The sequence below is a fragment of the Lemur catta genome, chromosome 2, assembly GCF_020740605.2.
Source record: "Lemur catta isolate mLemCat1 chromosome 2, mLemCat1.pri, whole genome shotgun sequence".
In the NCBI taxonomy this organism is placed as follows: domain Eukaryota; kingdom Metazoa; phylum Chordata; class Mammalia; order Primates; family Lemuridae; genus Lemur; species Lemur catta.
Genome location: NC_059129.1, coordinates 10,631,082 through 10,644,192, shown reverse-complemented (window position 1 = coordinate 10,644,192; position 13,111 = coordinate 10,631,082). Strand labels below are relative to the sequence as shown.

At 49.1% G+C, this 13,111-nt stretch overlaps 1 protein-coding gene across 5 annotated transcripts in view; it reads left to right on the top strand.

Annotated features, from left to right (window-relative positions):
- The window catches only part of MYH11 (myosin heavy chain 11), a 100,846-nt gene that overhangs the window by 33,164 nt on the left and 54,571 nt on the right, over positions 1-13,111 (top strand). For all 5 annotated transcript variants that reach the window (XM_045542667.1, XM_045542668.1, XM_045542672.1 and 2 more), the window contains exons 4-5: positions 6,627-6,654; positions 12,967-13,069. In XM_045542667.1, the coding sequence (XP_045398623.1) occupies positions 6,627-6,654; positions 12,967-13,069 (131 nt within the window). The remainder of the gene's footprint in view (positions 1-6,626; positions 6,655-12,966; positions 13,070-13,111) is intronic.

Here is a 13,111-nt window from a genome sequence, read left to right as displayed (position 1 = left end):
GTTCACATTCGCCTCACAGCGGGTCCGGACCCCTCTGGTGTCCCCCTCGTGTGGGGCGTTAAGCAGGAAGCCGCTTTTCCACACACAGTGGAGGCCGCGTCCTTCCTGCCTCCCTGGCCCAGGGGTATCGGTGACCTTGCGGGGACGCAGGCTTGGCCGCCGCCCTCCCGCCGGGTCCCACAGCGGCCTGGCATGAAGGGGACAGAGAGGAGCAGAGAGCCGGGTCTGCGCTCCGTCCCAGCTGGCTTTTCTCCTTTTATGGTCACCCTGCAGGCCGCCGGCTGCCCGGCCAGAGCCCGCTTGCGTTTGGGCTGGGCCGAAATAGCCGGTCCCTGGGCCGCGCGGGGGAGGGACCTGCACGCCCCGGCCAGGCGGGGGCTGGGGAGGAGGAGGGGACGGAGGCACGTTGAAGGATGGGGCTCGGGTCTGGGAAGCTCAGCCAGGGGGAGGCCCTGCTGGCGGCCACCCCCGGCCCCAACCCCGCAAATCTCCATCGGGGTCTGGTGCTGGGTCCCTTCCCACACATCCCTCTTGATGCAGCACAGTGGTCACCCCCGCGGTCAAGGCTTCCTGCCTCTCTCGGGGAGGGTCAGAACCCAGCTCTGCGTTCCCGGCACTCAGGGCACGTGCCCGTCACAGCAGTGCTCACGGGGGTCAGGAGCTTCTCCAGAGTGAGGATAAGCAGATCTGACTGGCTTTTGTGTTTCCTGGCACGTAGTAGGGGGTCGGGACTTGTTTGTTGAATGAATACGTGAACGTGTAGATACGCGTTTCCCATTGCTTCTGCCTCAGTGGTCTCCCTGAGACCGCAATTCAAGTCGACAAGCATTTCCTGAGCACCTGCTGTGTGCCAAGGGTTGTTCCTGCCACCCAGGATCAGGCACAGCGTGGGAAAGGCATCAAAAACTGTTTTGTAACTGCTGGAAACCTAACAGACCCGCATGAAGTGTAGGAAGCCAGATCTGTAACCGTTTAGAGATAGAGTGAAATTAACATCGTTTTTGCAAATCTTTCTTGTGGTATAATTTACACACCATATATTAAATCATTTTAAGTGTACAATTTACCAGTTACTAGTGAATAGACAAGGCTATGCAGCCATCACCATGACCTGATTTTATATATCCAGCATCCCAAAAAGAAATCTTGTGCCCATTTGTTGTCACTCTGTATTGTCACCCCCCAGTGCCAGGCAACCACTCATCCATTTTCTGTCTCTGTAGATTTGCCTGTTCTGGACGTTGCATGTAAATGGAATCATGCAACACATGACCTTTCGTGTCTGGCTTCTTTCCCTCAGTGTAATGTTTGCAAGGTTCATCCATGTTGTAGCACATGCCAGAACTTTGTTCCTTTTAATGGTTGAACAATATCCCATCATACGGATATGTCACGTTTTGGTTATCCACTCACCAGTGGATGGACATTTTTGTTGCTTCTACTTTTTGACTGTTATGAATAATGTAAAGTAGCATAATTTTTACCAAAATGGGAAAGAAAAACGGCATGCCATATCGTGGATAGATGGCCCACTACTATTCCATGTAATCTGTATCTTTCCCCCCCAAAATGTCTTGAAAAGTAGACAGTTAAGTAATGACCATAAGGAGGTTAATTGCTATAATAGAACCTTTGGACTTCAGTAGCTGGGGCCACCACTAGGCCTTGTGGCACCTTTAGGGAATTAGAAAAAGGCGCCCGTTTCTCAAGGCCCTTTGCCTCCATCTACTGGAAGATTATTATAATAAATACACAAATCTACCATGATCAATGTAAGTAGTTCCTCCTAGAGTTGTGCAGTGTACAACTTGCACCACCATCCATGGCAGCCCTGCAGGTGGGGGATACAATAGAAAGGCCTGTGACTCAGCTCTGGAGAAGTATGGAGCCAGAGAAGATATCATGGAGAGGTGACTCCCAAACTGATGTTTCAAATACGGGTTAGGGTGTATACCCAAAGAATTGAAAACAGGTACTCAAACAAAACTTGTATATGAATGTTCATAGCATCACTATGCACAATAGCTAAAAGGTGGAAACAACCCAGCAGATGAATGGAAAAACAAGATATGCCATTGTCTGTACAGTGGAATATTATTCAGCCATGAAAGGAATGAAGTACTGACAGCTCACGGGTGAGCAACACGGATGAACCTCAGAAACATATGCTAAGTGAATGAAATTAGCACAAAAGACCACACGTGGTATGATTCCGTTTATGTGAAATATCTAGAATAGGTAAATCCATAGAGCAAACTGGTGGCTCCCTGGGATCATGGGGAGTGACAGTTCTACTGGGGAGTGACACAGTGCTTTGGAACTAGATAGAGGTGGTAGTTGTGCAACGTTGTGAATATGCTAAATGCCACTGAATTATTCACTTTAAAATGGTTAAATCTGTGCTATGTGAATTTCACTTCAATGGAAAAAAGGAATTAAAGAGAGTGGATTAGGCAGGAGCAGGGTTGCGGCGGGTGCCCTGGGCAGAAGAAACAGCCTGTGCAAAGCCTGGAAGCGGCAAAACTGCTTTGCATGGAGAACTCTGCTCTCTCGAGGCACGCACAGGCTCAGGCTTCCAGGATCTCAGAGTGCCTGGTGTTGCAAGTGGGTCACCAAACAGCACCCACACGGAGCCCTTCTTCTGCCGGTAACCGGCGCTCCGTGAGCTTCCCACGCTCGGAGGCGGTGTGTTTCCGATGAGAACGTCCCAGGCCAGAGGTCTCCGGGCAGCGCCCGGCACGGAGCCGCCCCGGCAGCTCGCAAGCCTTCCCCTGGAGCCCGCCGCTCCTCCTGGGGGGCTGGCAGCGGCCGACCCTGTAAATCTCTCCTGCTCAGGGGCCAGCCCCAGGAGGTTCTGTTTCTGCCTCGGTCCTAACCACAGCGTGCCTGGTCCTCTCTCCCTCCATCTTGCACCCTGCCCTGCCTCAATCAGTTTTTATCCTAGGAGGAAGTCCCCCCAGCACGTGAGTGTAGGTTATCTGAGGAAGGCAAAATAACCCATTGGCAAAAAGCATGGTCTTTGGAATCAGGCAGGCCACAGGTTCAAGTCCCCGCCTGCTGTTCAGTAGCTGTGTAACTGTGTTAGTTCCTGCGGCTGCCGTAACAAATGACCACCGACTTGGTGGCTTAAGACAACAGGAATTTATTCTCTCACAGTTCTGGAGGCCACAGGTCTGAAACCAAGGTGTTGGCAGGGTTGGTCCTCCCGGAGGCCTCGGAAGGAGACTGTTCCATGCCTCCCCTCCGTCTTCCGGTGGCTGCCAGCAATCCTTGTTGTCCTTGCCTTGTGAGGGAATCACTCCAGTCTCTGCCACCTTCTTCACACGGCATTGTCCCCTGTGACTCTAACCTCCCTCTCCTTTCTCTGATAAATAAGGACACCAGTCATTGATTTAGGTCCCACCCTACCCAGGATGATCTTGTCTCAAGATCTTTACCTTAATTCCATCTGCAAGACCCTTACTCTAAACAAAGTCACTTTCTGGGGCTCTGAGTGGATGTATCTTTCAGGGGCCACAATTCAACCCACCACGGTGACCACAGCCAAGAAGCCTCACGTCTGAGCCTTGCTTTCCTTATCTGTAAGAGGGAGGTGATGCTGGCGCCCACCCTGGGGGCTGCTGTGAGGATTCGGTGGGTCGCATCAGCTCGGGGGGAGCTCAGCACAGGCCTGGCTGCAGCCAGCACTTGGGGGACAGGAGCTGTTGATGGGACTGTGGCCGGGTGGCTATTTTCTCTCTTCCCCAAGCTTTGTGGTCATGGCGATTCCACCAAGAACAATATATTTTGTTCCACTGACCATTTTGGGGGGAGGAGGAAGAGGTTGTATGTGTTCATAGCACAAACAGAACCAGAAGAGAAGTAGTCAGGATGAAAGTAGGTCTCTCTCCTGTCCTCGCTCTCAGTCCTTCAGACCCGTCGGTCAGGGACAGCCACTGCTGGCAGCGTCCTGAGCAGCTGCACAATATACTCGCTGCATACACGAGTGTGTACATAAGAGTGTGTGTGCATTTGTGTACACATATATTTATGTGTGTATGCATTTGTGTGTATCCCTCTTTTTAAAACAAAACATTACCCAGCCTTTTGTTTTTAGCTTAACGGTCTCAGAGATTGCTGTGCATCCGTCCATGAAGCTCTGCCTGCTGCTTTTCAATGGCTGCCTAACGTGCTGTCTTAGGGCCACACCGTAATCGAAACCCCAGGATTGACCTGAGTGGCCTTCAGTGGCGGGACTGGTTCAGTGGCTTGTTTCTAGTCTTTTGCTGTTGCAGACACTGTTGCAGGGAACAACTTGAGTATCTGTCTCTGGGCACATGTTTGGGTGTCTCAGATGCATTCTCGAGGGTTGCAGAGCAGCCCAGGAGTCCCTGAAGGGATCAGTGTAGCTGGCCTGGAAGACAGGACTGCAGGGTAAGGGAGGGTCCTGATGCCAAGGGAGGACATGCCCTCATTCTGCCCCACACAATCTGGTGGCCTTTCATCCCTCAAAAGCTTCCCCTGGGCACTCGGCTCAGAGGTCAGGCTAGCCAGAGTTGGAGCCTCCCACACCCCTGAGCGCGGCACCTGAGGGCAGCTCTGGCCCCTGCTACCACCTTGATGTGAAAAAGTGAGTGAGGAAGATGAACTAAATATCCTTCTGGCTCTTCCGCCTTTTGTCTTGAGGGTTTGGCTTAACCAGGCCCCTGGGCATCCATTTGTAACCTGAGGGAAGAGAGAGAGGAGGGAGTGGAAGTAGGCATGGGATCCATGAAGCTGGCCCAGTCATCTTGCTCATCGTGCCCTGGGTGGGCCAGATCCTCTCCACAGTATGTAAATCCCCCCACCTCTACACATGGTCACTGTTGTTCTCTCTGGTCCCCAGTGATACACAGGTATGGCCTTCTTCGGTCCCATCCATCCATCTTTTCATCCATCCATCCATCTTCCCATCCATCTTCCCATCCTCCCATCCAACCATCCAACCATCTTCCCATCCATCCATCTTCCCATCTGTCCATCCATCCATCCTTTCATCCTCCCATCCATCCATCCATCCTCCCAGCCCTCCATCCTCCCATCCATCCTCTCATCCATCCTCCCATCCTCCCATCCATCCATCCATCCATCCATCCTCCCATCCTCCCATCCATCCGTCCTCCCATCCCATCCTCCCATCCATCCACCCTCCCATCCATCCATCCTCCCATCCTCCCATCCATCCATCCATCCGTCCTCCCATCCTCCCATCCATCCGTCCTCCCATCCTCCCATCCATCCACCCTCCCATCCATCCATCCATCCTTTCATCCATCCATCTTCCCATCCATCCATCCTTTCATCCTCCCCTCCCTCCATCCTCCCATCCGTCCATCCATCCTCCCATCCATCCATCCTTCCATCCATCCATCCTCCTATCCATCCTTCCTTCTATCCATTCAATAAATATAACTGAGCACCTACTATGTGCCAGGTACTACAGATATGATGTTAAACCAACCCTGGGAGATCTTTGATAAAATGAGGCTTATGAGGGCTGAGCATTGTGATGGCAGAGCTGGAGCCAGGGAGTGGATTTAGGAAATTCTTGCCATTCTGTCCTCGCCCACCAGCGGATACTGTGCTCTGATTTCTCTGTTATTGGCTCATGGTTGAAAGTGTTGGTAACCATTCCCGTGTCCCTTGTAGGACAGGAAATGGGCTCCAGAAGCTGGCTCCACCCTCTGAGGCCACTTTAAGAATAGGTGATCAGTAACATCTGCATAATCACATTTAATCTCACGATGCTCTCTGTGTCTTCCAGGTTTCTCTGGTGGTAAGCAACAGAGACCGCCTCTGTCATCTAGTACAGGAAGGGAATTTGTGGAGGAGCATGGAGGAGCTCACAGATGAAGTGGGAGGACTGGGGAATCAGGCTGGGAGAATGACAGAAACTGGGGCTGCATGGGCCTGGGGGCAGGAAGTAGTGACCCTTAGGGCTCTGTCTACCTGCTGTGCTTCGCTGTCCTCCACTGGGCTTGGAGGTTTGGCCAGAGAGTCCAACTGATGCTGCCTGGGGCACGTTCTTACCTCTTCAGTGCGGGCTGGGGGAGTTTGTGGGGCAGTGCCACCAAGATCATGTGTGATGGCAGGGCTGAGACAGGGAAAACCTCCCAAAGGGACACAGGATGCACTTCCTGGAAGAAGAGGGAACAGATGCTGGATTTTCAAAAACCAAAAATGTTCACTACACCGTATTACAGATGAAGAAACTGAGGCACGGAGAAGTTTAAGAATATTTGGCCAAGGCCACAGGGCTGACGCACAGCCAAGTGGGACCCCAGTCTGTCTGTGTTCTGTGCATGACTTAATCGGGCAGGGTGGGTCCCCCGGGGCATCCCCAGAGCCAGTGTGGCTGGCTGGTCACTCACTCCAGGGTGAGTCAGGCTCCGGCATCTTTCGGGGACTGCCTCTGGGACTTTGGAGTTGCCCTCTTGGCTTTGGCCTTGCCCCTGCGCCCTGGGCAATGAGCCCAGCTGGCCCCTTGTCACCCCCAATGGGGCCAGCGTGCAGGAGCTTTAGAATGGAAGGGCCCTGCAGAAGCTAAGCCCAGACCCTCCGCTCAGAGCTAACTCTAATTCACTGCTCTCTTTCCTTTGTGTTTGCAGATCGGGAGGACCAGTCCATTCTATGCACGTAAGTGGAGCTACCTTTTACTGTTTTTATTATGGAGTAAAGATCTGATCTACTAAAGAAAGCACCTATGAGGATCTTTGATTTGTTTACTGTCCCCAGTGCCTCACTCCATACCTGGCACGAAGTAGATGCTCACTAAACATTTGTGATAAACGTCCTTGTGCTGAGGCGGGCAAATCTGAACTCTTAATGATACCTGGTGGCATTGTGTTCCACACCTCCCTCCCTTTTCAAAAACTGGCATTTATTGAGCACTTACTGTGTGCCAGGACTCGGGCTAGCATTTTGCATGCAGAATCTCATCATCTAATTGCCTGACAGCTCTGGCAAGGTAGGTGCTATCTCCATGGTTAAGGAAATTGAGGTTTGTGTTAAGCTATCACTTTAAAATTTCACAGTTAGCAAGCCACCAACCACATCGGTGCCATACTTGGTTGCTGTCACTGTTTCTTTGAAGACCTGGGTGTATGGTCAGAAGATATGAACTCAATTTAGAATCATTCAGAGAATCTTCAGTATTATATCATATATAAATGTTATATATTTGTTTAATATATATTGTCGATTCATTAACATGGAGCTCACAGCCAACAGCTCTGTAACTCACGGCTGAATGAGGCTTAGCTAGCATATATTCTCTGTGTGACAGATAGCACAGCCTTCTTGTGCTTGGAAACCTTAGCTAGCACTTCAGCACTGTGCTTAGGGCACGTTTTCGTATACGTGCTGCTGAAGTGGGCACATCTCGGGGGACATTTGAAACAGCAAAATCCGTAACAAAAAGCCACAAAAAATGCAAGAAATCGTGGCACTAAATATACCACGAAAAGGACACTTGTTTACAGTATGGCAGCTGACACTGGAAGGCAAAGTGTCGCCTTGTTCAGCCTCAGCTGGGAATCCGTACGTTGGGTGAATCAAATTTTCCCTGCTCCGTGCATTTCCGTGAAGTGCCGTGAATATTGATTTGGGGGTTAAAAATACATTTTAACAAGTCAGTGAATTTGCAAATATAGAATCTGTGAATTGAACAAGGATCAATTATATATATGTCTTTGTGTGTGTGTGTGTGTGTGTGTGTGTGTGTGTTTAAAGTCTGGAAGCAACTGGAAATTATAATCAACAGGGCTTGGTTAAATAAAAAATAGCATTTCGAGGCAGCCCCTACAAAGGTTGGTGGATACGTGCTCCAACAGAATGCGCTTTAGGATGCAGGGCTGCGTGGAAAACGCAAGGGCGGACCAGCATATGCAGAATGCAACCGTGTGTGTTTTATAAAAGAGCAGGAATGCATAAATAGACATACATATCATTTTCACTTGCATAAAATTATCCGGAACTAGTACCTACTAAACTAGTAACTGTCTTGCATCTGAGGTAGGAGAAAGGTTTCCAGGAAATTTAAGTTACAGGCTGGCAGGAACCTAACCCTGTATACCCTTTCGGAGCAATGGTTCAGAATTCACTAACTCAGTGTCTACGGTGACTTTGTGGGACAGAACAACCCCTCGAATAACAAGAATCTCAGAGAGAAAGAGAGAGAGAGAGACACACACACATAATCACTTTTTAAACCTCTAACTGAAATTTAGCATTTCCTTTTTCAATTGAAAATACAGGACAAACCAGTGTTAACGATATTATCAACAGACAGTAACAGTAACTGGCTTTGTTTTTAGACTTTTGCTCCTACACCTTTCTCTGCAAGCTTAGAGTCGTGAATGACGAGTTCTAAGTTAAGGTGCTAAGAAATCCTAATTGCCACGGTCTCGAGCCTGCCTTCTGCTTTTCAAAAGTGCTTTTCCAACTTTACCCCCAGATGTTTCTTACAGAAAACTCTCAAGCTCAGAAGGAGAGGTTCAGGCAGCAAGCATTTATTGTGTGTCACCAAGTGCTAGGCACCTGTGAGGCCCCAGGGTCCCGAACAAGATAAATAAGGCTTGCAGGTGGGGCTCCTCCCCGTTCAAACCCTGCAGTGTGGCACCTTCAGTCTTTCTCCGGCCTTCCTGCCTTCTCTCACAAGGACCGGGACTTTGTGATTACATCGGGCCCAGATGATGCCACACCGTCTCCCTGTCTCAAGATCCTTAACTTAATGACACCCGCAAAGTGCCTTTTGCCGTGTAAGCTAACGTGATCACAGGTTGTGCGGATTAGGATGTGGGTGTCTCTGTGCGGGGCCATTTCTGAGCTGCCCACAGGACTCTTTGAGCCCCTGCAGGTGAGGCCCATGTGTGAGCCACGTGTCATCTCACAGGTGCCCAAATAGCACGGCACAACTAGCACCTGTTGAGTAAAGGAATTCAGTGTGGCCACAGATGGGAGCAGCGAAGGACAGGCCTTCCAGACAGCTTCCTGGCTGTGTGACCCTGCACAGGTCACTTAACCTCTCTGAGCTAAGCGTTGGGTTGTTGGGCGGATTAAATGAGTCACTGCACATGAAGGACTGAGAACACGGCCGCTGCCCCGGAGTGAGGGCTCTGTAAGGGTCAGGTGCTACAGCAATGACCACTTTTCTTTTTTAAATCCCTCCTGCAATCCAGTCTCCATCCTGCGATTTCGATGTTCCCCCCACTGGTTCGAAAGCCCCATCCCCCTCCCGAAATGGTTTCCTGCACCGACTAGAATAAAATCCAGGCACCTCACTGTCCCTTGGAAGATTGTGACTTTTTTGGTGATTTATGGTGACTTTATAGAACAGAACAGCGCCTCAAATAACAGGGCTATACAAGTGATAATAGCTAAAATTTTTGTGTGCCAGGCGATGTTCTAAGCATTTTATATGTATTTACTCATTTAATCCTTATGACAATCATGCAAGGTAAGTGTTTTTATTTCACCCATGGTATAGATAAAGAGACTGAGGCATGGAGTTGTTAAATGACTTACTTAAGGTCACGTAGGTAACTGGCAGAACAGAATTTGAAATCAGGCAATCGGGCCCTGGAGCCCATTGTGCTATTCTACCAACTATTGCTGCAGGGGAGGGAGGCATTGCTTCTGCCTGGAGGAGCCAGAGATAGTCTTCAGAATAGAGGCAGTGTTGAACTGGGCTTTGCAGGATGTGTAGGAGTTGAACAGTACCAATGCCAGAGGGCCTTGTCAGCAGCAGGGGTGGGAGTCACATGAGGACCAGGGACTGAATAGTTCTAAGGTTCATCAGAGCCAATTTGGCTTTCCTTGAAAAGGTGGCCGTGGACTTGGAAATGACATTCAACCCTGGGAGCCAGGACCAACTACATAATTAATAATATTATGCAAAATGAAAATGGAGAACGCCTTGTTCAACAGTTATGAAGAATTACCAGACGAAATGTCAGCGCATTAAATCAAGCACCTCCTCAGGGAGGTCCCCGTGAGGCTGTACAGGTCGCACACCCACGAAGCCAGCCCCACTGAGAGCTGAGGGGTTAAGCGGCCGTTGGGTGGCTCCTTCCACCCACTGCAAGGACTTGGCAGCGGGGTAGTTGCAAGGCCAGGAGGACATATGTGGCCATGAGTCCAGGTCCTCCTCCAAGAAGAGGGAGCAGGGCACCAAGTTCCCCAGAAACAGGAAAAGAGGTTTAGGGTGCTCAGACCAGGAAACCATCTTCACTCCCAAGTTCAAGGTTCAGAAAAGCAAAGATATTAATGTTTCTGGACCAACCCTGAGCACATCAACCTTCAGACACCCACGAGCCTGGAGCTTGGGATGTTTTCTTTGGCAGAACCTTCTAGGACGATTTATTTTTATCAGTAAAACTTGGAAACTGTTGAGCCAAGCAGTCCACACAGGGAGGAACAGATTCCCAATGTGTGCGTCCCACTTCCCCTCCCTGGCAAAGTGGAAGACCAGGACCCCTGACAGGTCATGCTGATGTCTTTGCTGTAAAAGAGAGGAGGTGGGAGAGGCTGAATGCAAGGGTAGAAAAGGAAGAAATTGCTATGGGAAAGGAGAGGCGTGTAGCAGTGATCTGGGGACACTGGTTTGTCGGCATGAATATTGTATTCTCTTACACGTTTGCGTGTACTGCTGTCCTGACTATTGTCTTGGAGCTAAATAGGCTCAGCACCACCTACATAGTGGCTTCCCACACTCAGAATTTTCTTTCCTTCCTCTTGGTCTGATCAGAACCCAGCCCCTTCAATTTGGAGTGAAGTCTGTCAGATATTCTAACAGTAGCCCGATTGAAGTAATTCATACTAAAGTGTAAATGACTGAGTGTCTTGGCTCATTGATTAAGGCAACTGAAGACTTTTAGAGTATACAGAAAAACTCTGATGGAGTGCGGCTGGGACTTACTTCTTTCTGCCTTTCCGCTTTGCTCATTTATCAAAATAAAAAGGTAGAAGGCAGAACATGGGCTCTGGTGTCGAGTGGACCTGAATTCAAATCCTACTTCTCCATTTCCTATCTATGTGAGTGCAGGAGCAATTGTGCAGAGCAATTTACTTCAACCTCTCTGATCCTCAGTTTCCCCCAGGCGAGTGATGGGGATAATTAAGAACTCCTTCGTTAGGTCGCTGGGAGGATTAAATAAACAGATCTGTGAGCCCAGTGCCTAGCACAGAGTAGGCCTTCAACATATATCAATTCTTCTTCCCCTTCCCTTCCTCTGGCCTTAGAAAGCAAGTTCCTACAGGGTTGGGCCTGTGTCATGAAACGAATGAAAGAAATGTAATAAAAAGAGTCTTGATTGCATTGGAATCAGAGAGCTGATCGTCAATTTTGACTATGCCCTTGCCTTGCTGTGTGACCTAGGGCAAGTTGCCTGCCCACTCTGGGCCAGACTGCTTCTGTAATAATATGGAGGTAATGAATCCTACCTGCAGGAATAGGGCAGGAGGAGGATAAAGGAGATAATACATGTGAAATGAATGGCCCCTAAACCCAACCACCTGCCCCCCACCCAAAAAAAAAAAACAAAAAAACCCCCCAAAAAACAAGGTCAATTCTCATCTTTAAAATAAAAAAAAAAAAAATTTTTTTTGGGCCTTAATTTTCCCTTTCAGGAAAATGAGGGTAATGCCTCCATGGTTCCTGTTTCATAAGCTGCCTCAGACCATGTGAAATAATGTGGCCCTTGAGCATAAAGGCCACCAAGAGGGAGGGGACAGCACAGAGGCTGGTCTGAGATGTTTCATTGTTCCTGGCCATCAGACGCTCAATTTCTGGACAGTGGGACCGGTAGGATTGCGCCCAGCAATTCAGGGCCCATGTTTCTTTCTTTCTTTTTTTCTTTTTTTTTTTCAGCCTGAGCAAAGTTATTAGTGGGACTCTGGCAGAGAAAATTAATTTTTTTATTTCCTAATTAGGAAGAAGCGCAGAGACTGCACTAGCATTGGTGGCACTGGTTCAGCACAGAGAACCTCGAGCCGACCTTGGGCAGACAAATTCTTTTCCAGACTTAAAAAAAACTCCTCTCTCCCTTGTAGTTTAGAATAGTAAGTGAGCTCAGAAAATGAGAGTCTAGGCAAAGAAAGGAAAAACAAAAAGCAAAACAAAACAAAAGGAAGAGGAGAGGACAAGGAAGGAGGGAAGTTTTGGTTGAGGTCCTGTCCTTCCTTCTCACTAGGAGTGGTGGGAGCCAGAGACAGTGTCTGGAATCCTTGGATGAAACAATCCCATCATGATGAGTTCTGGTGGCCAAGAAAGGCAGCTGGCTCAAGGCTATTTTGGTTTAAAAAAAAAAAAAATCTACCCCTCATATTCTAAGAGTGTATACTCTTTTTGAGAAGACAAACAATGCTCTGCCTATCTGAGCCTATTAGTCATTCACACTTTAGCATGAATTACTCCAACCAGATTTATCCTTTGATACTTGGCTGAGATCATTACCCAGCCACGTGATACTCAGGGTGGGATTCTCCAGAGAATGAAGGGGCTTGCATCTGCCCAGTGGCCAATGGGATAACCAGGTTTTTTCCCCCATAAGGAGAGTTTCTGAAACTTTTACCTTTGTTCCTAAAACTCTGAGAGGAATTTATGTCTTTGCTTGCGTAGTCCTTCCATGTCTAACAATGCTAATGACAATTCCTAATAAACCTACGTTTGGACCTTTGTAGGAAAACTTAAATTTTGATTTTCATTCTTTTTTTATCTGAATCCTTTCCCGCATCCTCTTGGGAGAGGAGTACATTGAGCACTGAACCTGAGTTTGAGGCCCAGCACAGCCCGCTACCAGAGCTATGACCTTGGGCGAGTCAGTTCCTCTCTGAGAGCCTCAGTTTCCCCATCTGGGGAGTGGCACTGATGATCACTGCACGGAGCCGTGGACAGGTAACCGTGGACACCCGCATAGGCTAGTTCCGACAGGTCCCTGTGTCTTTCAGAGGCGAGTCTGGAGCCGGGAAAACAGAAAACACCAAGAAAGTCATCCAGTACCTGGCTGTGGTGGCCTCGTCCCACAAGGGCAAGAAGGACACAAGCATCACGGTGAGTGGCGGGGTCCCCGTCAGCGGCCATGCTTAGCAGATG